The 22,425-nt window shown below is 40.4% G+C and overlaps 1 protein-coding gene across 7 annotated transcripts in view; it reads left to right on the top strand.

The window, feature by feature from the left end:
- Window positions 1-22,425, top strand: part of FSHR (follicle stimulating hormone receptor) — a 129,166-nt gene that overhangs the window by 102,705 nt on the left and 4,036 nt on the right. For 4 of the 7 annotated variants that reach the window (XM_072333138.1, XM_072333137.1, XM_072333134.1 and 1 more), the window contains 7 exons: window positions 956-1,030; window positions 1,432-1,506; window positions 7,780-7,851; window positions 9,925-10,002; window positions 12,723-12,791; window positions 12,895-12,969; window positions 17,753-17,938. In XM_072333138.1, the coding sequence (XP_072189239.1) occupies window positions 956-1,030; window positions 1,432-1,506; window positions 7,780-7,851; window positions 9,925-10,002; window positions 12,723-12,791; window positions 12,895-12,969; window positions 17,753-17,938 (630 nt within the window). Of the gene's footprint in view, window positions 1-955; window positions 1,031-1,431; window positions 1,507-7,580; window positions 7,656-7,779; window positions 7,852-9,924; window positions 10,003-12,722; window positions 12,792-12,894; window positions 12,970-17,752; window positions 17,939-22,425 lie in introns of those variants that run through there. The other 3 variants (XM_072333135.1, XM_072333136.1, XM_072333140.1) reach the window with 3 other exon arrangements.

Here is a 22,425-nt window from a genome sequence, read left to right on the forward strand (position 1 = left end):
TACCGAAGAGCAAGGGATAACCACTTTACAATCTGTTCATCTAAGATTTCATTCCAAAGATGTCTGCAACTATAATAACAGAAAAATCCAATAGATAATTACAGTATCATCAAGTTATACTTACAGTCCAGTATTTACTTCCTACAGCTGATCTCAGGCTGGGCATTTTTGCACCATTTTGAAAAATGGTCATGGTGAACTTCACTGATCACTACCAGCATAAGAGATGTAATCACGATGGGTTGCACAGCAGCAATTACCGCTGACTTGCTAGGAGGATTCTGGAACTCTGAATCATACTAAATAAAGCCTGTGCTGTCTGTTTGCCACTCTACAGATTGAGGAAGAAAAGATATATGCCTCTGGACTAGCAGGAGATGCATCTGGTGTGTTGATAACAGCAAGCTGGCCATTTTTGTTCCTCACTTGTGTGATTACAAGAGGGTATTCACTGTACATAGAAGAGATCAAACAGGGGGTTCCCCAGGGTATGGAAGAGTTCTTGATGCCATTTGGATCTGTCTGTTCTTGGCTTAATTTTAATCTCTGGAGTTTTCATCAGGTCAATACAAGAAGCACGTCCTACAGCTTGAGGATGTGTCCTATTTCTTGGGAACTTTTTAGACTTGTTCTCTTTTCTAATTAAATTTCATCTCCTGAAAGTTAAAATCTTGCATTAAATTTCAGTCGGTAATTAGTGATGTCAGATCTGCAGTAGACAGTGGTGGCTTGGCCTCGGGAGGTGTACTGTTCTGGACTGCCTTAGTTTGCTTTGGCTGGCAATTCCTAGGCATTCCTGGGGTGTGTTTTCATATCTATTGTACACCTCCTTTTTAATACAGATCTGTAATTTAGGAACAAGTTTCTTCTGGATTTTTTCACTTTCCCATTGTCTGCCTCACTTTTCTACTGAAAGTACGGCTTGAAATATTGTGACTTTTCAATTATTTTTCAGAGAGATCTCACAGAATGATGCCTTGGAGATCATAGAAGCAAACGTGTTTTCCAGCCTTCCCAAACTACATGAAATGTAAGTAATAAGCAATCTGAATTCAAAGGAGAATATTATAGGCATGTGTCAAAGACTTAGCAGTTTGGTTCAGGCAAGTTGTGAAGAATTTGTTGCAATATAGGAACACTGGAAATCTCACTTTGTCTTTTCCATCATCTTAGCGAACATTCGCATTCTTTCCCTTGTCAGCTTATATCAAACCACTCAAACCACTGCCAGTATCAAGAGGCAGTGGGGTTTGCTGGTTTCAGCTGCTCTTTAGAAGTTCTGCTCTCATAAAACAACAACAAAAAAAAACCCCTCCATATGCAGTACCACAGCATCCCTGGGCAACTACACATATTCTAGCATGCAACCACAGATATTTTAAGATCTACATGTTCACATATTTCCTCTGATGTTTCATTTTCCTATTGCAGAAGAATTGAGAAGGCCAACAACCTCATGAAGATTGATCAAGATGCCTTTCAGCACCTTCCAAGCCTCAGATATTTGTAAGTCCTTTTGGTCTTTGAAAGCACTATAATAATCTTAAATTATATGTATGCATTTCTATCCAAGCTGTGCTGAGCACTTCACTAAGACAGGATAATGTCACTCTACCCTTGCTAGTTGCCTATTGATGATCTACATTTTCATACTCAAGCCTGTATGTTGTCTTCAGAAAAGCTGAAGGTACTATTATCTGTGGAGAATCCGTGGAGATTCTACGGTGATCTCTAAACACAAAATCTTTAAGCTTTTCTAAGCAACATGTTAAAACCAAGTGATGAGAATCATGAGGATCAATGCCTTTATTTCATCACTATAAAAGCAGTTCTTGTTTGAAATTCCTCCTGAGTGCTTTAGGACAAAATCTCATCTGTCTTTGCCATGACTCTGCCTTCTGCTAAACTTAGTGCATGTGATCTTAAGCATTCAGATTTTTTTTCTTTAGCAATGATAGTGCTATAGCAGTAGTTTTTCTTGACATGGGTTGTGAGAAGATTAAAACCTCAGAAAGCAAATGCACTGGTGTAAGCTATACATTTATTTTATTAGCCACCTTCATCAAGAATGCAGTTTGCACAACTGTGGTTGCCATATCAGATCCCACAGTGTTGCCATATCAGATCCCACAGGGTTGCCATCATGATTCAGTGATAACTGAATCCATCCTTAAAGTAAACTGCTACTCAGAAATATTTTCACAGCTCTTAGAGTGTTATCCTAACATGACTAATGGTAGATCCTCTGCTATGTATTAAAACCCAAATGCAGTCCAATGAAATCTGTTTAGCCATAATTTTCTTTTTAATGACCTGAGCTCCCAGCTCTTTGCTGAAAAATGGCATATATACCAAGCAGGATATTTTCTTGATTTTTCTAATGTCCATCCTGCTGAGCACATATACCCAACCTTCTCTTTCTTGTTCATACAGTAAGCTTCACTGATGACAGTTTATTCATTTTAGTACATGAGTGCTTAGTTTTCAGATTAGCTGCTTCTTAAAGATAGGATGAAATCAGATCAGTGATCCAATAAACACGAGTGTTTCTAGCCTCCAAAAATCACTTGTGTCTGACAGGTTCTGGGCTCAGAAATGCTAAGAGGTGTTTGTTGGTTTGAATTTGAACTTTAAGATTCCAGAGTTAATATTCGGACTTTAGGATGTACAGTTTATTTAATGATATACAAGTAGCTAGAGTTTAAACCGTCTACAAATCTGAACATGTGATTAGATTTGCACTATTGTCTCTCTACACGGTACTTGGACCAGTATCTGCTTCACCAAATTCATGAGGCACTTTGACAAACTTTAATTTTTGCATGCTTGTAACTACACTCTTAGTAGTAGTAGGGATTCTCAGTAGTAGGGAAATAAAACCTTAAGTTTGCACTCTCAGAAGAAGAAACCTTGCACCTTTCTCCTTTGGTTTCAAGCAAAAAGTTTCAGACCAAAATTTGATGCGAATGATTCTAACTCCTCAGCTCATTGAAATTACAATTGCCAGTGTGAATTTTCTCCAGCTGAGGATCTAGTTTGCCACTCATGATGTATAGCACAGTTTCAAGTTCCTTATCCCAATGATATTCCTTCAGATTTCATATTTTGCAATAAGTTGTCATAAAGTTTAGACATATGGGATTTTCTTATCCTCATCAGAGATGAAATGTTGTCCATTGCTTTTGATTAGTGTAAAATAGCACTATGAGCAGTGAGAAACATGCTCCCTCTTTTGAACATTTGTCACTCCGTACTCCTCTATGCATTGACTCAAATGTTTAGAGTTACTTTTTGCTATAATAATTCAGCTGCAGTAGCTCTACTATGATCTCCAGAAGCAACAGATTAAAAAGAAAGAGGATTGCTTGTCTAACTAGCCATTAACCTCACCTGCCCTTTGGCCAGTCTTAGCCAGCTTTCCAGGCTTTTCCAGAAACACAGTGATTTGGCGACTAGAAAATTTCTTCATGTTTTATTGACATCCACTTCATTCAAGTCTGTTTTAATTCCAAACCTTTCTTCCAATCTATCCTGATAAAGTCCGTCTTTGATGTTTACTCGATTAACAGGTTTATATTGTATACTATTCCTATCCTTATTTTACATGGTAAAAAAGACTCTTTCAAGAATATAAATAGTACAAAAGATGAGTATGAACTGCTGAATGCGCCTTTCACACTAATGATAAGTTTGGAGGTAGCTCCATTGTGGGTATAAATTAGTGTCACATCATTGGCTCTGGTGAAGCTACATCAATTAACATCACAGGGATTTGGTCAAAACAGTTTTATTGAAACAGATTTTCAGCAGTATCTGAGCTGTGTTCCCCATCAGAAAACGGCAGATGAGCCTGAATTAGCAGGGTAGGAACTTGCTGGACTTGCTGTTTGTTCTCAGATGCCCTGGCATGGGGGGACGATCCCTGGACATACAGGAACTCCTATCCTGTGCTGTATTATCCACACCAGCCATGCAGATGGGTCTCGAAAGAGCTATACCTCTTGTTTGTTACTCTAAGGAGCAACTGCTTAGGGGTGCCTACAGCTAGACCAGTGACTGATAACAGACTGAGCACTGGGAAGTCATTTCTGAAGAAGTGACTCCTACATTCCTTTGCCTGCCCTGAGATACAGGGCATGTTCCCTTTTCAGATAATCCTGCCTGCATTACTGGAGCAGAACGTGACGTCCCTGTAGGAGTCTTCCAGTGAACTGGGTTTGATGCTGAGTTATGTCGTACTTACATCATCTCTATGTACAGTCACTAAAGCAGGGGTCTCAGATCTGTGCCCACTGCTGAGCTTCCTGTTGTTCCTTCTGAAGTTTCCAGCCTCAGTGGCAGCATATGAGATGAGATGTGTGGTTTCATTCCTCGTGACAGTGCCACAACGATGATAGAACTGTTAAAATGCAGTTCAGAAAATGCTGCAGAAAAAAGAAAGAATTATTTACTGGCAGTTTGGGGAAAAAAGAAAAAAAAAAGTAGTTGATACAAATTATTCAGTGTTAATGCCTGAGATAGAGGCCAGACATCATGCCCATGAGTTTAACGACCTTTTCGGTTGTTGCTTGCAGGGCTCTCTCTGTGCTGCTTCAAAAATGCTTGCATAGCCACTAGATCATATTTATGGGCAGGCAAGAAGATCTGGCCAATGCTGTCAGTCCTCTCCTCACCTTTATGGTCTCATTACAGCCACTGGCTGTTGAACATTAATACGCTTTTATCTGTGCCAACCTGAGTACAAATGCATTCTCCACTTGTCCCATTCCCTTCGACTCTTGAATCATCATTACCGGTATAGCAAAAATGCTACGGAGAGAAAAATACTTCAAGACAATGTTGAGATCTCCTAAGCCTTCTAGAAAAATGCAAACTAAACTTCTTTGCCAGTCATTTAGAAGCTGTGAAGAGGGTTGTTAATTGGTCTTCTTGGATACACACCAAAGAGACAGACTGCTTCAAAATGGTAACTTGCTGACCTTTTCATCAGTACAAGATTATTTGTCTGGCTCTCGCTAGGGAGAGCTGTGGCATTGTCTCTTTAATAATGCAGCGATGACTTTTCAAACCTATTTTCTTGCCAAAAAGTAATCTATGTCTTTTTTGGTTCTTTTTTACAGTGAATACATCAATGTCCTGCATTAAGAGATCGCATCTTAAAATAGAAAGATTTAAATGTAAGCTTTTTTCAGATGAATTTTTAGGGCATGAAGTTCGCTTGCTGGTGGGAAGCAAAATGGAGGCCATGAGGCCTATTTGATCCTCAACGTATTTTGTAGTGTGGAGGAGGCAGCCCAGCTCCAAAGGCTTGTAGCTGTTTCTACCTGCTGCGTTGTTTGTTGGAGATCTTGGCACACAGATGCCTGGCGTGCTTCCTAAATCCAAACTGTATTTGTTGCTGACTCAGCTAGGCATGCCTAGCAGAGATGTCCACGTTGTCTGCAATCAACCACGAATCCTTTTCTCAGAGGTAGATTTGCACGAAAAAGAAGTGACATTCCACTCCTTCCTTTTGCATGAGAGCCTTCTGGTTAAAGACCCCTCTTCAGCAGTGACTGCTATGGATTACACTCTGCTTCATGGATTATAGGCTCCATTTAGCCTACAAGACCCACTCCCATGTGTCAGAGGGCTCTCTTGCTGTAGTCCACGTGCAGCACAAAGCCACTAGCATGATTAAGGGACACATAAATAATGCTTCCTAGGTGATGCACTAATTCATTGCTTACCTTGTGTTGGCAATTTAGCAAACATCCACAGTAAGTCAATGAGCTGAATGAACTAAGCTCCAGCTTTTGTCAGAGTAGCTCCTACCAACTTGGTTTTAAAAGAGCAGGGAAGTTGCTATATCTGGAAATAAAGCAGCCAGAATCTTCCAGGAATTCACTTCTGAAAGACTTTTTGTTCTCTGGTGATCACAGTGCAGTGTTTTTTTTTTACATGCTGACTCCAGTAAGCCTTCTCAGAAAGACAATTAATGCTTTGGAAAGCAGCCATCAGCGATTTGAAGCACACGTTCTTACTGAGCTGTTTAGATATAGCAAAGGGGAACTCAGTTTAAGCTCATATTAAAGAGGACATTTGTTTAAAGCGAGGCTACTAAGGATGTGTACGTTATATGATAAAGATATTGACAAAACTGTGCTGCGGTAAAGTTATTCAGTAAATTGGATTATCTACATTCTAACGAGATTATCCACTTGAAGGCCTCTGGAGATTTGCTGGTGGAATAAAAAGAGAGATCTAGGCCACAGACTAGCTGCATGTTTTTTCGGTTCTTTCTGTGCAATTAATTAAAAGAACATCCTCTCCTGCTCCTAACCACTGTTCTGTGCCTCTGTGCACTCAGTACCTCGTACCTGGAGATCTGTTTCAGTCCAGAATGTTCTATGATTTGTCAGAACACTTTGCTCTTCATCCCACCAGTGTAAACCAAACCCTGAGCACCTTGGTATTACTGGGAAGATAGGACTGTGGCATCACCTAACTTGTTTATTCATACATATATGGCAAAAGCTGTGCTAACCAGTGTAGAATTTTATGATGTTTGGAATAAATTGCCACTGGGAGCATTGCCTGAACAGAACATGTTTAAGTACCATCATCCTTCCTTACAGGAACAAAAGGATCAAGATTTACTTGGGAGAGTAAAATGGATATGAAAGCTTTTCATGTCTTCTCCTCGGTCCTGCAATAGCCACTCACTATTTGGCAGCTGTTCTTGTCTTCATTTTCCTATTAAAGCAAAGGCATGCCATAATTTGTATTTAACAAGTAGCTCTTGAAAAGAATTGCGTGAATTATAGTATATGACTTACTTAAAATGAAAGGCAGCTTCCAGACAAAGCCCAGTACTTGTCCGACGTTTAGAGAGTGTACTTTACGATACTATAAGTGTGGATTTGCAGGCTCGCCTATTGGTTTGAACTTCTTTGGCTAACTCCTTTCACAAGCGCAGAAGTACTTTACATAATTGCGGCCTTGTGAAATCCACCTGTTTCATTAATCATGCTTTCTATTTAACCATATGTAATAGTTTTCCAAAGGCATTTTTTTTAGAGCTTTCTTGGTCAAAAGTGACAGCTGTGATTTTTAAGCTAATGCAATGTCAGGCCACTCTGACTCCCGGGATAAAACAGTTACTGACATTTCAGCAACGTTTCCAAGTTGGCTTCATGAATATTCACCACACTTCTTTATATACTATTTTTCCTATGTATAATGCAATGCTTTTTGTTACGAGGTGGATAACCAGTTGGCTTTTCAGTGTGAATCTCTGAGGATATCCAGATACCACCTCAGAGAGCTCAGATGAGTGCTTATGCAAGTAAATGAGTATTTCACGGTCTTTTTTGGTCCTTCTGGATGTGGTTGTCATATTTGTCTGTTTCATTTCAGCTCATAAAACCTGAAAGTTTGAAGCTCTTCTGAAATAATCCAGGTTAATAATAAACATAAAATGAGTGTTGTTACTTTTTTCCCAGTCCCAGGCGGTGCTTTTCATCACCATTCAGCACCATCAGCTGTGCTCCCCTAACATATAATTATCCCAGATGTGGTTTTTCCCTTGACTTGTGTGGGGGAGAACTCAGCCGTTGCTTCTAACAGGAACCTTTTTACATTCGGGGGCCAAGTTTCCTCTGGACAAACACCATGTATGTGGCTAACATCAGTTTTTTTGCAGCTTCCATGTTAAATTCAATGTGCTTTTTAGTTTATTAGTCATAGCTTCATTCCTGGAACAGAACTAATCACCTTGATTTCTCCTCTTGTCCTTAGGTTAATATCAAATACAGGCCTTAGGTTTTTACCTGTTGTCCATAAGGTGCACTCCTTCCAGAAGGTTTTGCTGTAAGTTTTAATGATTTTATAAGCTCCTTACGAATGTCTTGCTGTTCTAACAAATCTTTTGAGTTAGAATTTGCATTGTGCTTGCTTATTAGCTTTGTGATAGCATTGTTGGTTGCAGTTTTGTAGGCATTGATGGTAATGTAGCCTAAAGGGTCTCTATTCTCTGGGACTCCTTTCTACAAAGCACTGTAGTTTGTATTATGTCAACTACTCTTCCATTAACGATGCTATGAGTGCACAGGTACCTGTCCCAAGGGGCTGATAACAGCCTTCCAGCTCTGTTTCACCAGCTGAGTTTCAAACCAGGCTGGTGGGTGCAGGAATTTGTTGCCACCTGGTGACCGTTCTCTGGTCTGCATAGAAAGAGTTGCTGAACTTTGTGCTGTTTTTAGTGGTTGACAAAGAGAACAAAAATCACTGGGAAATACCTCTGTCATGCTCAGTTAATTCATTGGTTGTGAAAATGCCCAAGGAGTGTAATATATTCTTCTGTGAAAAAGTTCAGTGCCAATAGGAGGAAAAATATCTAAAGCCTTGTGAGAAAGCTGGTTTGTGTGTTTGTTTTCCCAGGAAAATCACATCTCTTTTTCTTGGGGGGGGGAGGGGGAAGAAAAAAAAGCACATTAAGAAAAAAAGAGGTTTTTTTCATGGAAAAGATCTTAACAAATATTTTTTTTCCAATCAATTCTAAGTAGAACTGTATCAAAATCAAAAGAAATAAATAAAAACGGGAATTAAGTGACTATTTCTTCTTTTTGATGAGGTATATTAATAGCATGCAGAAAAACTTGTGAATCTTCAAATCCCTGATTATAAGATTTCAATCTGCAGGAAGACTAATCCTGCCATTGTCTTACAAATATTGTAGACATGGATAATGTACAAAACACATTTATCTTGTACGCTTGATGAATAATTTTGAGAACTGCACTTCAGGGCTCCATGAAGCCCTCAAGCAAATGCAACAGCTGTGGAGCCACAGAACCTTCCCCCTGCTTACCATTATCATCAGCCCTAACTGGACTTGAATTGCTGTGTCCCACTGAACAGGAGATATTTCTTTTAGGTGAAATGCCTCACTTTTTGTAAGGCCTTGACACAAGATAGACCTCGGTTCAAACCCTGGCCACGCTGAAGCTCAGTGAGAAAATTCTTGCTGACTCCAGTTGTACTCGTGTTTAAATCCCAAAGATAGATCTTGGTGAGTTATTGAGATTTATGAGGTCCTGTTTCCCTTTTGCATTGGGAAACTTTCACTGCTATTGGTGCCACACTCCCTCCCTATTTCTCTCTCTTCTGATCTCAGTGTGAAGAAGGGTGGACGTGTCAGTTAATACGGTGCTGTGGCCATATTTAACTCATGGTATGAGATAATTTTGGAACCTCATTTAACTTCAGGCTTTGCAGATAATTAATTTTGTTCCATGCTTCCCAACAGAAAGAGCATGAAAACAACCATATCCCCAGACTAAATTATGAGTAATGCTGTTTAACTTCTTTGAGGTCTATTTTGAGCGAGCAACAGAATGTATATCTGCCGTTCTTTCTGTGTAGCAGTCAAAACTGCTGAAAGACTGAAATGCATATTCGTCATATCAACAAACTGAACTGACAGGGGTCCTGAGTCTCAAGTTCTGAAGCACATACCATGCTTATAAGGAACCTCAGTGACATTGGTGGGGGATTTTTTTCTTGTTTTTTCAGGTCCTTTTGCTGAATCAGACCAAAAAAGGTCCTTCCATCTTCTGGCTGGGAGGTTGAAAGAAGCGGTCGCCTCCCAGTCACACAACTTGTATTTAGTGGATAATGGATTTTATGGATGGTCAGTTTCATCTACATCAGGGTTGTGCCAAACAAGAGTTTGGAAATGTTTGGCTCTTACCTTTTTTTAGCAGGAAAGTTTGCTCTCTGCAGGTGGTCAAATGTCTTAAAAGCTTATGTTGTCAACCTTTGCATTAAAGAGTTCCTCAGACTGAATATAACAAAAAGCAGCATTTGAAGTATTGTAATATATTGAAAGGCTCACAGAAGTGTAAAAAAACGTTGTTGTTTCCATTGTATTTTATTTTCCAGAGATGTTCAAGACAATATCCATATTCGTACAATTGAAAGGAACACATTCATGGGCCTGAGTTCTGAAAGTGTGATTCTGTGAGTAAGACTTAGCAAATTCAATTGTTCTCACCAGCTCATTTCTTCTCCAAACCTGAGCTGAGGATGCTGTGGGATGGGCTCTGTTCTACAGGCTTCCAAATTCAGTTGGAAGTTTTAGACTTCACCCCTACTCCTGCAATCTTTGCATTCTGTTTTGCTGCCATGAAACAGTAATGTATGTTGTTGTTGTTGTTGTTGTATTCTAACTCTGCTCCTTATTTTAAAACCCCTGGGTAGAGTAAATTTTGTAATTACTAATGCCAAGGTTAAATGTATTCCACCTACAGCAACAGTTCATGTGATACAAATTGTATTCAGAGGGATGGTGTGACTCATAAATATTTACAGTCAGACACATCATTCAAAGGCATTTGTTACCTCGGCAAAATAGATGTAGATGTTTTGAAAATACAGTATATTTGTACACAATGTTAATGCATTGATACAGGCTGGTTCACCATGCAGTTCCATGCTGTGTGGTTAGATGACTCCTTGTTTGAGACAAACAGTTGTGTTTTTTAATGGACTACCTGGCTTCTTCTGTTGGCATATCAAACCGTACTGTGTGCTTACTAACAAGCTCCCTTCATTCCATCCAGCCAGTGGCCAGGCTGGAAGAATCTCCCACTGTGTGTGCAGGTAACCTCTCATCACACAGCAGGCAATTAAGGACTGTTTGATTTGGTTCACACTGATTTTGGTGGGAGCAGAGTCAAACCATCCATACTTGAAGAGGGGACAGTAACAAATCACCTGGCTGTTCTCTCTCCTTTTTCTCCATAAGTTATCCACAACCTGTCTGTGCCAAGTTCCCTTAAGTTTTAAACATATACACACACGTACATGAGATATTCATGCAGCTATCTCAAATGTATTCAAGTAATGATACCCCAAATGTACTTATTTATCTTTCCTCCTATAATTATAGTATTCGCTGCTCAGATGGGACGTGGTTTTGTCAGAGTTCTGCACAGCACATATCTTATTTATTTCCATAATACCACTACGGGATGAGAGGTGTATGCCAGGTTTTTAGTGTGATTTGCCCTCCTTATAGCAGTCGAGCATTCAAGACTTCCAAGGCACAATGAGCCCCCACAGTCTAAGGAGAGCCAATTTTAGCAGGCTTACTGTGACAGGCTCCCAGCTTGTGTAAGCCAGTAATTTGGATTGCATCTAAGATTGCTTTATGCATGGATCAACACCAAGGAGGTGAATTTTAAGTGGGTCTCAAACATACCACTACAGCCAGGAAACGGTGAGTAAAAAGCCCACATGTCCAGTCTCTGATTTGTGCCTTTGTGTCACTTGTTACTATCATAAGACTTCCAGATTATTCTGGGGAAACAGCAAGGGTGCTGGTAGAAGTGAAGGGAGAATGTGTCTCAGTAGAGTCTTGTCCAGGTAACAAGTGAGAAGGAGGTATAACAAAGCCTTGGGATCTAGGCAAAATGTTGCTTGCTCTCTTTACTACCTGAAGGCAATTTGCCAGGTGACATGAGTGTACAGTCCACCCTGTATGACAACAGTAACTCGGAATGTATGACTTCAGTATCTCACTGAATTAGCATCTTGTTCAGTGAGAGAAAGCAGTATGAGCTAATACTGTGATTTAAAGCATATACATCAGCCTAGTAGCTTTGAACGGATATGATCAATTTAATGTAATAAATATTTTAAATGCCATAAGCAGGGACGTAGCTCTACCGTGTGCCTGATCACTCACATCTAATAGTGCTATTGCAAGCAAAGGGGATGATGGCAGTTTTCCTGATGTGATCTGACACACACTGTAAGCATGGAATTATGCGCATCAGCCTTCCATGGTCAAAAGGGTAATACCTCATCCAGATCCATGACTGATTTTCATAGTGACCTGAGCTCACCACCTTAGACCTCAGATAAGTGAGTCACTTACATGACAGTGTCACTAAATCAAGCCAATTTTGCCACCAATCAGACTTGTTGTGTCCTCTTGGAGAGAGCATGAGTTCCACGAGGAGATGAAAGATTACATCATAAAGATGATAGGCATAACTGAACCGAATGTAAATTTTCAGGACCACAAAGGGAAGAGATGGAAGGACGTTAGACATTCATTAGTTAATGCACTACAGCAGAAACTTGGCAGGAAGACCTACTATTCTCTACCTGTGCCTCCTCTCAGAGGAAGGAGCCTGGGGAGATGTGGAGCAGGGTTGATGTCATCGGAAGAGGCAGCTGGTGTGAGGAGAACTGTCTGCTTCCCAGGCAGTTTGGCACCAGCCACGTCCTTTTTTTCCTTCTTGAGCCTGTTTTATTTTGTTTCAAATAATAATTGGCAAAGGTTAAGCTCTTCCAAAAGCATCTCAGGAAAAGAGAAGTACATATATAAGGAGCAGCAACAGTAGGAAAGGTCTCACTTGTGATGGAGTTTACCTGATGCAGCCTTGCTGGCTCCCTTTGGCTTCCCAGGGCAGATGAGCAGCATTAATGACTTCATCAGTTCCACCCTCAAAAACTTACTCTAACTCATCTCTGATGGTAATGCTGGTTTGCCCTTTTCATATCTGCACTCTGCAAGTCCTACCTCTAACTACTGGGATCTTACCAGCTGAGATTCTTAGAAATCTGGTGATGTAGATGCTCATTGAATAACTTCTCGCTTGAGATCCTTCTCAGTGGTTTTATTTGCACATGAAGCTGTATCAGAACACTTTTTTTTTTCTTTGTTGCAGACGGCTAAATAAAAACGGGATTCAGGAGATCAAGAATCATGCATTTAACGGAACCTGCCTGGATGAGCTGTAACTATTTTTTGTTGTTTACTATTCTGAAAAGCAGCTATTAGGAGACACAGCAGCTTTTCTTAATCTCTGATTATTTTAGAATCCATATTGTGTTTTCCAGAAATCTAAGTGACAATCACAACTTAGAAAAATTACCGGATGAAGTCTTCCAAGGAGCCATCGGGCCTGTTGTTTTGTAAGTAATATTCAGATTTGTCTTTGCTTGTTAGTAAGCCCACGGAAAAGACTGAAGAAGAACATGTGAATGACAATGTAGATTTCAACATCTCCCAAATCTTGCAGTTCAAAACTGGAAGTGTAGAAAAGTAGAAGCCATATCAGAACATCAGCCATATCTAGATCCATGTTTTCACTTTGTCCTCAGGGCTTTTAGATTATTTACATCCGGGGATTTAAATCCAGATTCCTCTCCACAGTTGAGTAGACTCTAAAGTTGATTAAGTAGGAGACTAGCTCTGCTTAATTCTTTTTGCAGAGAAAATACAGTTTGTTTTTTATTTGGGGCAGAATCAAGAATAAGTAGTTGGGTTCTCAGTGTTTACATCTGAATAGCTCACCCTTAAACTGTATACAAATAGTGAAGATCTGCCCTGCATCTCTGAAGCTTAGTTCCAAAGAGAAAATCCCTGCCCTAGAGGGATGTGTATATCTCACACAGTTGAGATACAGCTCTCATGTTGGCTGGCAGGCTGAAGAGCATGATCTCAGCAGTAGGATGCTCATGGATCTCAGCACTTCACACTACACTTTGCTATGCTGTAAAACACCTGTGAGAGAGCACAACTGCTTGTGTCTGTGAGCACAAGCTACAGAATGTAAGAGCTTCAACAAAGATGGGTGTGCTTTTCTTGTGTCACAGATCACAACTTCATCACATCCCTTCTTTCTTCCCATCTGTCCTAGACAGCCAGAGGGTGCTAGGTGTCAGTCAGAAAAGGTGAAAATGGGTAAGTGGGAGCTGCTGGAAGATGTTACACAGAGATTAAAGTGGTTAAAAATCTAAAAAAGGAGGGAGAAAAATGACTGGTTAACCTTCTGAAGGCATTTTTCCATGTAGTGATGGTCAGTGCATCTATGACACAAAAATGTGTCACTGTATTCTGTTCCTCTTCTGTCACTCCCTCAGTGCCTTTCTCCTTTGGAAAAGACTGCCGTTGGAGCATCTTTTCAGTAACGTCATTGATGTTTCTTTGGAAAAGCATCATTTCCTGTAGCAAAAAGTAAATGCATTTTCTTTGCAAGTTGTAGTGATTCAAAAGGTTCATAAAATTGAGATGGCTGTAGCTCAGATTCATTTGATAGTTCAACTTCTAACACTGAGTTACTTGTGTAAGAAGTTTGCACTTCCATTACCGCTCTATCCACTGTTCTATGGATGGGAAATTACCTTTTCATCCCGACTGAGATCAAGAAAGCAAAGCCTTCTTACTCATCTGTCACTGTGGCTTACACCTGGAATGCTGAGGAAATGATTGACCCATACTCATATCTTTGCTGCAGAAATAGTGCTGTTGAAATCGAATTTGTGCTGCAGGCTGCCATGTTTTATTAGGCTGAACATCAGGATGTTTTAACTCTTGTTCTTCCTGAACCAGTGCTCTGTGGTCAATTAATACCAATCCCTATCTTATATTTCAGAATACTTAAGCAGCACGGAAGAATGGCAAACACAGATAGTAATGTCAGGAAGCACCTAACTTAGTCAGCTTTATGCAGGCTGCACAGTCTCAGCAATCAATTCTTCTTTTGGCTGAATTAGAATCTCACTTTTGGAAAGGCATCAAGCTTTGAGTTAAAGGAGTTCAGTGCTGACAGTAAGCAAGGAAATCAAATGGCTAATTACTCCCACACATATACACGTTCCTTCTATACAGAAATATGCTTTATTTCCAACTTGGAATTTTGTAGCTTCAATTTCCATTCACGTTATTTCATTTAATCTTCTTCTTGTGCTCCCACAGCTTTGGGGACTTACATGAACTTTTACTGGAGTCCCTAGGAACCTCTGCCTCCTTTAAGCACTAAGATCATGCTGGAGGTGCCAGCAAATTGCAGGAAGCTACAGGGAGTCTCTCAGCATCCCCCTCTTTATCAATATATTTCATCTGATCAATGATTATCCATTCTGGGCTGAGCTCTCTGGCTGTGTCCTGCCTCAGAAGCAGTGCAAGGTACGGCCATGGTCTTTGCTGTCCTTGCAATTTCACTACAACAGGAAACCCACAGATGTGGACCACAAGAGACCTCCAGAAGATCCTCAAGAGGACAGCTGAGACCCTGAGGGCACTTCAGATACAGCTGCTGGAAAATCTGGTCTCACTATTGGTCTCCCATCTCTGGCTTCTGCTCTGCCAGCCATGCCTTGCTATTCTACTACATTCCTTTCAAACCTAAACTGACTGTCATCTGGTCAGTGTTCTGAGTAATTCAAAACAGATTCCCAGAAGGAAGAGGAAGACGTTGGAAGAGAAGTCAGATTCATTTTGCTGTTTCCCACACCAGCCTCTGTCAAGTCTGATGACTAGCAGACAAGCATTAATAATACACCATGTATTCCCATCACCAATGCTTTCTGGTTTGATTTCCCACCGCTATTTTATCTTCTTGTTCATCTTCCATATTTAATTTACCAATCCTGTAACTAGGGAGGATCATCCCAAAGAACCCCTGCACTGAATTCTGCTCCATGATGTCTCGGTGGATAAAACTACTAAACTACCTGCACAGTGTCTGTGTTTCCTGTCTGGGGGAGTCTCTTGATGGTATATCAATAATTTTCTCTAACAGACATCCCAGCAAACCCTGCAGTAGTTTACAGAGCCCCTTCCCCAACTCACTGTGGTTTATATGCAATAATGAGCGCGCACACACACACACACAAAGAATTTTTAAGAGAAGAGCATATTTTCATGGGTAAATATTCAGCATTGTTTTAAGATGCACAGAGAGACGGATCCGGTAATATTTTCTTAAGTCCAGATGTACTCCTATTTATTTATTGCTTCCACCCCATATATTAACCATTTGGGGCACTGATGATTTCTAGCTAGTGAGACAAAGAAAACATTTCTCATGCTCTTGGTTGAAATATGAACCCTTGTGAACTTCTATAGACTCTTAATGATTCCATGAGTGATGTTGCCTGGGAAGGTAGGTGGAAAACTGCTGTTCAATTGATGAGTCATTAAGATCTACTCTAGCTGACAGTTTTCAGGGCAGGCAACTGAGCACAATAATCAGTCCTTGAAACAACTGCAGTTGTTCATTGCTACCTAATTGCTACTTTAGGTGTCTAAGCTGGAAAAAAAGTCCAAAATTTCTCTTCAGCTGCTCCTGTGAGACACAGGTCAGTCCCATGTGTACACCAGGACCAAACCTTGGGTTCTCTCAGCCTGACCAGAGGAAGTTCAAAACATTTCTGCCTCCACCAGTCCATTTTGTACTTCTGGTTGAAGCTACAACCCTGGAGCAGGGCAGCAGTGTGGGATTCACCTCCAAAATTTCCAGCTGTGGGCACAGTATGGAGACAAAGACCCTCCTTGCTCACAGTCAGTAACTGTTGCATTAGCTGAGTGTGGATTTGTTAGCTGGGGCCACCCTGTGCTGCAGACTGTGCATTCCTGTATTAATTTTGTTTTGGAGAGAAGGGAATGGAGCTGCAAATGGGCATATGGTGCATGGCAAGTGTCTGAACTTCACAGAGTGCTGCTGAAATCCGATTTTCCCTTCACACAGGACGACTCTCCTATATTAATATGATAATAAAAACACTTTGTGCCTGTTGCGATATTGTGTAATAGGGATAAAATAACATGTTTTCCTGACGTTGCACTGTTAGAGATGGATGTATCTTGGAGGGGTGGGCATGGAGAAAATGACAAATGTTGTCAGTTCCTTTATTAGGATAAATTATTTTCTTTTGTAAGAGAACGAAGAGCAGATCAACCTGAGCAAACACTGCATCCTGCATCACTCTTGTCCAGTAAGAGCACGGAAGCTAGGGGAGGACAGGGTGATTTTATGTAGTCCATTCTGCTTTGGTCTAGAAGACAGAAATGTCCTCTCCTGTTGTCAAAAGCTGGTTTGTCACAGTTTGTCCCCAGCCAAGGAAGTATGGGGATGTTTTGCCCCGGATATTATGCCACGAGGACAGATTCCTTGAAGGTGGAGCACCATTGGTCCTTTTTCCCTTCCCCTACATGTGTGACACTAGTCTCAATTTAGTGTTTGCACAATGGTTTTCCTCCTGTAAGCTTCACTAATGCTCTCTGTAATACATCTGTAGCTGCCTTTGATAGCCTGTCTCACAAAGTAATTGCCTTCCACATAAATACATCTCTCCTAACCTCCTGTAATCTTACCCCTTCCTCTGCTTCAGTCGATACTCTCTTTGTTTTTAAACCTCTGGAAATATTCCGATGTTTTTGTTCCTCACAGTTTGAACTGTATCACCTTTCTCTCCCTTTAATCTCTTTTCCTTCCTAATGAGTACAAAATCTGAAATCCCCAACCTCTCCTCATATCTGTAACCCCCGCGGGGTTCTCTTTGTGTTTGTTGCCTCTTCCATGTGGCTTTGGCACGATGAGATGTTCATGAGGAACATCACGAACTTCCAGTGTTCTTGAATGAGTTTTGCATTTATTTCAGTATTTACTAAATTTAGAATCATATGGAACTAGTATTTCATGTCACTGCTAATCCTCACCCAGAGGGTACGGAGATCTTTTTCCCAAATCAAAATAACATCTCTTAATTGCTGTTTACAGTGAATAATTGTTCAGATTTCCTTGAGGAACACATACTTATTTATTCCTGGATTCTGTTTTCAGCATATATTTCCAGTTGATCTCTTTTTAATCACTACTCTGGTAATGAGTGGGGCAATCTATAACACATCTCCACTATGTACCTGAAGTAAATTTGCTTTTTACCAGGATTTTCATATGTTTTCTTAAAGGGATATTTCAAGGACAAGAATCAGCTTCCTGCCAAGTCATGGATTAGAATTCATTAAGAAGCTAAGGGCGAGGTCTACATACAAGTTAAAAAAACTTCCTGATTTAAGCAAATTTAGATCTTTGATTGAGGCAAACTTCACCTATCCTAGCCATTGCTGTGCATTTACAAACTGGAAAAGACAAAAGTAAGTGATTTCATTTGTTTTAATTTTTGATGTTTCTCTGCAGTCGGTAGCAAACAAACTGGCTATGAAAGTACACGAATAGAAATAAATAAATGCATAATGCATTCGTGCTTACACATGCTGCACAGTGCGCTGCCTCTCCATTCCAGGTAGGTAATAAATTTTAGTAGATGTATTGGTATCAGTGCTTTCTCCAGATGAGACTCCAGCCTGCATGCGTCGTTGGGTCATCTCTCAATGGGACCTGCTCTTCTGCACCAGCCTGGAGCCACCACGCTGAAGATACCCAGCAGAAAAATGTTGATTATTTTCCAGGAGGTAACTGGAAGGAAATCTGTGTTTCCAGAGAAGCAGGTCAATACTTGGCCATCAGTTCAGGAGGTAACAGGACTGGTCTTAACGCTCAGAAAGCCACCCTGAAGTTGGAAACAAATAAAATGAATTAATAGAACAGAACAGACCAGTTTGGTTGGAAGGGACCTGCAAAGATCATTAGGTCCAACTGCCTGAGCACTTCAGGGCTAAACAAAAGCTACAGTACATTAATGAGGGCATTTTCCAGATGCTTTTAGAACACGAAGAAGTATGGGACATCAATCACCTCACTATGAAGCCTGTTGCAGTGTCTGACTACCCTCATGGTAAATTAATTTTCCCAGTTCCCAATATGACCCTGCTCTGGTTTACCCAAAGTAATTTCCAGGGCTTGTTTTAATTTGCCACCAGCAAAGATGTGCTGAGAAATCGGGTATTAATGATTTCCTTTGAGTATTTTCACCTATTCAGATAGGCTTTAAATGTACGCATTAACTATTTAGTGATCTCCAGAGATCCCTTCCACATAAGATTCTGTGAACCTCCTGAATCCGCACCACTGGAAAACTTGAGGCACTATACCTATGGAAACCCATGTTATTATATGAAGCTCTTTTCCAGAATGTCTTTGGAATTTGCCATGGCAGAAAGAAACACACTGTGGATCAGCGTTACAGCTCAAGATGTTGTTTTCAGAAGCTGCCTAAAACTTCAAAGAAAAGTAAAGCTATGTAGAAAAAACATTATCTATTAGTGAGTTTCATTTAAATACTTAAGATAGCCATTCATTTTAGTTTCAGCAGCATATTGTTACCAGGCAATTAAAGATGTTTGATCCCGCTTGTGCTGATAGGCACAACATATATCCTACATATCACCTACATATATTTGTAAAACCATATGGAAAAAGTGCAAGTCTGATGTTGGACACTACAGTGGTAAGAAAAATATTTGGCAGAATCCATCCCTGAATGACTATTTTCGATCCACAGTTCTGAACTTCTTACTGCAGGAGTTCACCACCAGTTGATACTTCCACATACTTCTATAGGCTTCTTCAGGCACAAGAACTTGGTTTGCCAATGAGCTCAGGTTGGTGAAATCCCAGAGGCTGTAGTCACAAGCTGACAATAAATGAATGAAATTTAAAACAATAAAATCAGTGTAAGGCAACTGGTGTCCTATATGGAACTTTCTAGAAAACAGTTTCAGTGATTAAAAAATACTCATGCTATGAATATGTAGCAGAACTATATAGGTTTCCTTGAGCTGGCCTATCAAATCTCATTTGTTCCCCACACTGAAAAACAGGCCTTCTTAAAATACATCTTCTTAATGGCTCACACGTTTTCTGGTCTTCGCTGAATGTATTGTTTCTACAGGAGGGCAGCTGAGCTCCAGAATGCCCCCAGTAAATTGTCTCAGAAAAGTACCCTACATGGCTGAAAGACTGTTAAAATAGTGGGGAAATATATTAAGATTCACTTTTGTGGAGTTAATAAAACTGAATCTGTGAAGGAGTTTAATCACCTTTTTGTTTTTCTGAATGAGCTATGCTTAAATTTAATATATCCTGTTAATGCATGTTAATTTCGGGTTTAAAAAGCTAAGAGTACTCCTGAAAGAATAGCTACACTTCAGCAATGGAGATGGCTCTTTCATTTCAATTTGTTCTATTAATTTAATTCAAATAATATTTCATTTAATTGTAGCTAACGAGGCAGGAAGGCTCTTGTATATTAAAAAAAAAATAGGTGTAAAAGGGAACAGACACACACCGAAATCTACGAGGGAGAACCAGCAACAAATTGTGATATTTTGGCTAAGGTTATGAAATTTGGTGTTAAATAAACACATTTGGAGGAGCCATTTTCTGTATATAACACATTCCAGGTAGATCTGAACAAGCTCTGAAGATGACTGAATGCTAGTTGCCTACATTTTGAGATGAGCTAAGTTTTCATCCAACGAGGCTGTGGCAGGAATCATCAGGACAACATCACTGTATAAAAATTCAAACCAAATCTGTAGGTGCTCTGCTGTGTGGTTAGAACAAAGTTGAATGCATTTATCTATGTTTTCAATGCTTACCAGACATATCTCTTTTAAAACTATCACGCATAAATACAGAATGATTGGAGCCAATGATCTTTCCTGTTAACTGCTTTTAAACATAATTAAAAACGATCATTACATTTGTACAGTTGTGTCATGTACTGAACTCGGTAGGCAACCAGTATCCCCTGTCCAGAGATGAACGTCTGCCTGTTGGTTTGGTGCTGTCGGTTTGGATACCAAAAGTATTCCCATGCAATCCAGCAGAGATTAGTTGCACATACTGCATCTGTACCCACTTGCATTTCAAAGCAGCGTTCTTGACGAGCTGTGTGTATCCAAGGCTGCTCAGGTTTTTCAAGAGCTATTAATAGTCTGCAGTGTTTACTCACACAGCATCTAGTATTTCTGTGACAAGAGTTGTACTTGGTTTAGTACAGTAGGCATTGCTTATTCTGCTGGGAAAAGCAGTGTGAGCTGACTTACTGTGCCTCTTCACCTGAACCAGCCATTCCCCTATAGAGGTTCTGTAGCAGAAATGCTGTGTCACAGCCTGAAGCAGTGATTGAGCACCTGGTGGCAAAGCACGGCCAGCCCAGGGGAGCTCAAGTGCAAGCAATGCATTTGAGTGACTGGAAGGGCCAGAGCCAGGATCCATCCCTTCCCAGATCTCTTTTAAGGGCTGGTAGTGGAGGTGAGGTCATGCCACTGGAGATCTCTGCCTACCAGAGGCCTTCCAGAGGTAAGCAGTTTTCTTTCCTTTGTTTCTGCATCCACAGCTGCTGCATTTGGGCTTGTTCTCATTTGCTGCAGCATAGCACTGTGTTACCCCACTACTATCACTGTACTTTCCATCATATTGTGGCATTACAGGTTGAGATCTCAGCTTTTTTCCTGTTATTCCAGAGGATGCTTCATAACCCCTGGAAGCGTAATTCTAAGAATCACTGCAGCATTTGATGCACCTATGAGAAATCTCAGGAGGAACCAGGACGGGGCATGTGGCTCCATTTGCATAAGATTTCCTTTTTTTCTGAGATTTTTGAAGCACTTGAGAACCTCAGATAAAATAAGTAAATTGCCATAACGGATCATGAGTGATCACTTCTGTCTGCACCAGCCCTGTCATATTAATGGGAGTATTAAACCTATGAAACAAAGTGTTGGCAGTTTTGATTCTTTCTTTCATTATTATTTTTTCATTTCTCAGAAGGATTGTATGATAAATACTGATCTGCAGGTTTGTCATACTGGAATACTGTGATGCTGACCTAACAGTGAACTGCTTTTTAGGACAAGTCCAGTGAGGTATGTTGGGCTCCTCTCACATTCCCCTGTGATTGGAAAATAATATCCTTCAAGTTCAGGGCAGAGATTGGATGTTAAAACTCTAAACTTGACACAGACCATTATGAACTTCAGCAAGCTTTTGGCTTTCCTTGACATAAAGATCGCCTTCTGCCTGAAAGAATGGCACTGTTATGACTCTGTCCTTGCACTTGGTCATTATTCTTTGGAGGAGGTATCACTTGAAAAGCTATTTTTAAAGAACATGGCAGCATCGGGGGTCATGTTTGGCTCTCTTTTCACAAGAACATAACATCAGTTGCTCACTACTCACTTGGTGTCACTCTTTGGTAAGGATGGTTGGTTTGCGATAGGGCCCAATGCAGAACCGAGACCTGGACTATTTATTCTGCTGAGTGCATTTCTTAACACACAAGGTCCTGCTGTCACCAGATCCTGATGGAGTGCATGAAATATAACTGCTCACACAAACACTGTTGTTTTTGTTGGAGCGTTGTGACAATTTTAATGTTATTCTTTAAGTTATCCTTTCTCTGGGTTATTTTTCAGGGTGTTTACTTGGGTAAAACCAGTTAAGCAGCAGCTCTGGCTTACAAATAGCCCAGATACATGAACTGTTTTATGATATGTGCCCCGTCCCTTGCCAAAAGTGTTTGAATTTTTGCTCCCAGAGCACAAAAGGCAAATATCTCAGGGTGGTCACTACAAGGTGATGACTTTTCTTTCCTCTGAGAGTTCGCAGCTGCCCATCATAGTGCTCGCGGTGCAAGGAAGAAGCCAGGAGATCCTCTGCTACCCATCCTCAAAGC

Source organism: Excalfactoria chinensis, chromosome 3 (genome assembly GCF_039878825.1).
Source record: "Excalfactoria chinensis isolate bCotChi1 chromosome 3, bCotChi1.hap2, whole genome shotgun sequence".
Taxonomy (NCBI): Eukaryota; Metazoa; Chordata; class Aves; order Galliformes; family Phasianidae; genus Excalfactoria; species Excalfactoria chinensis.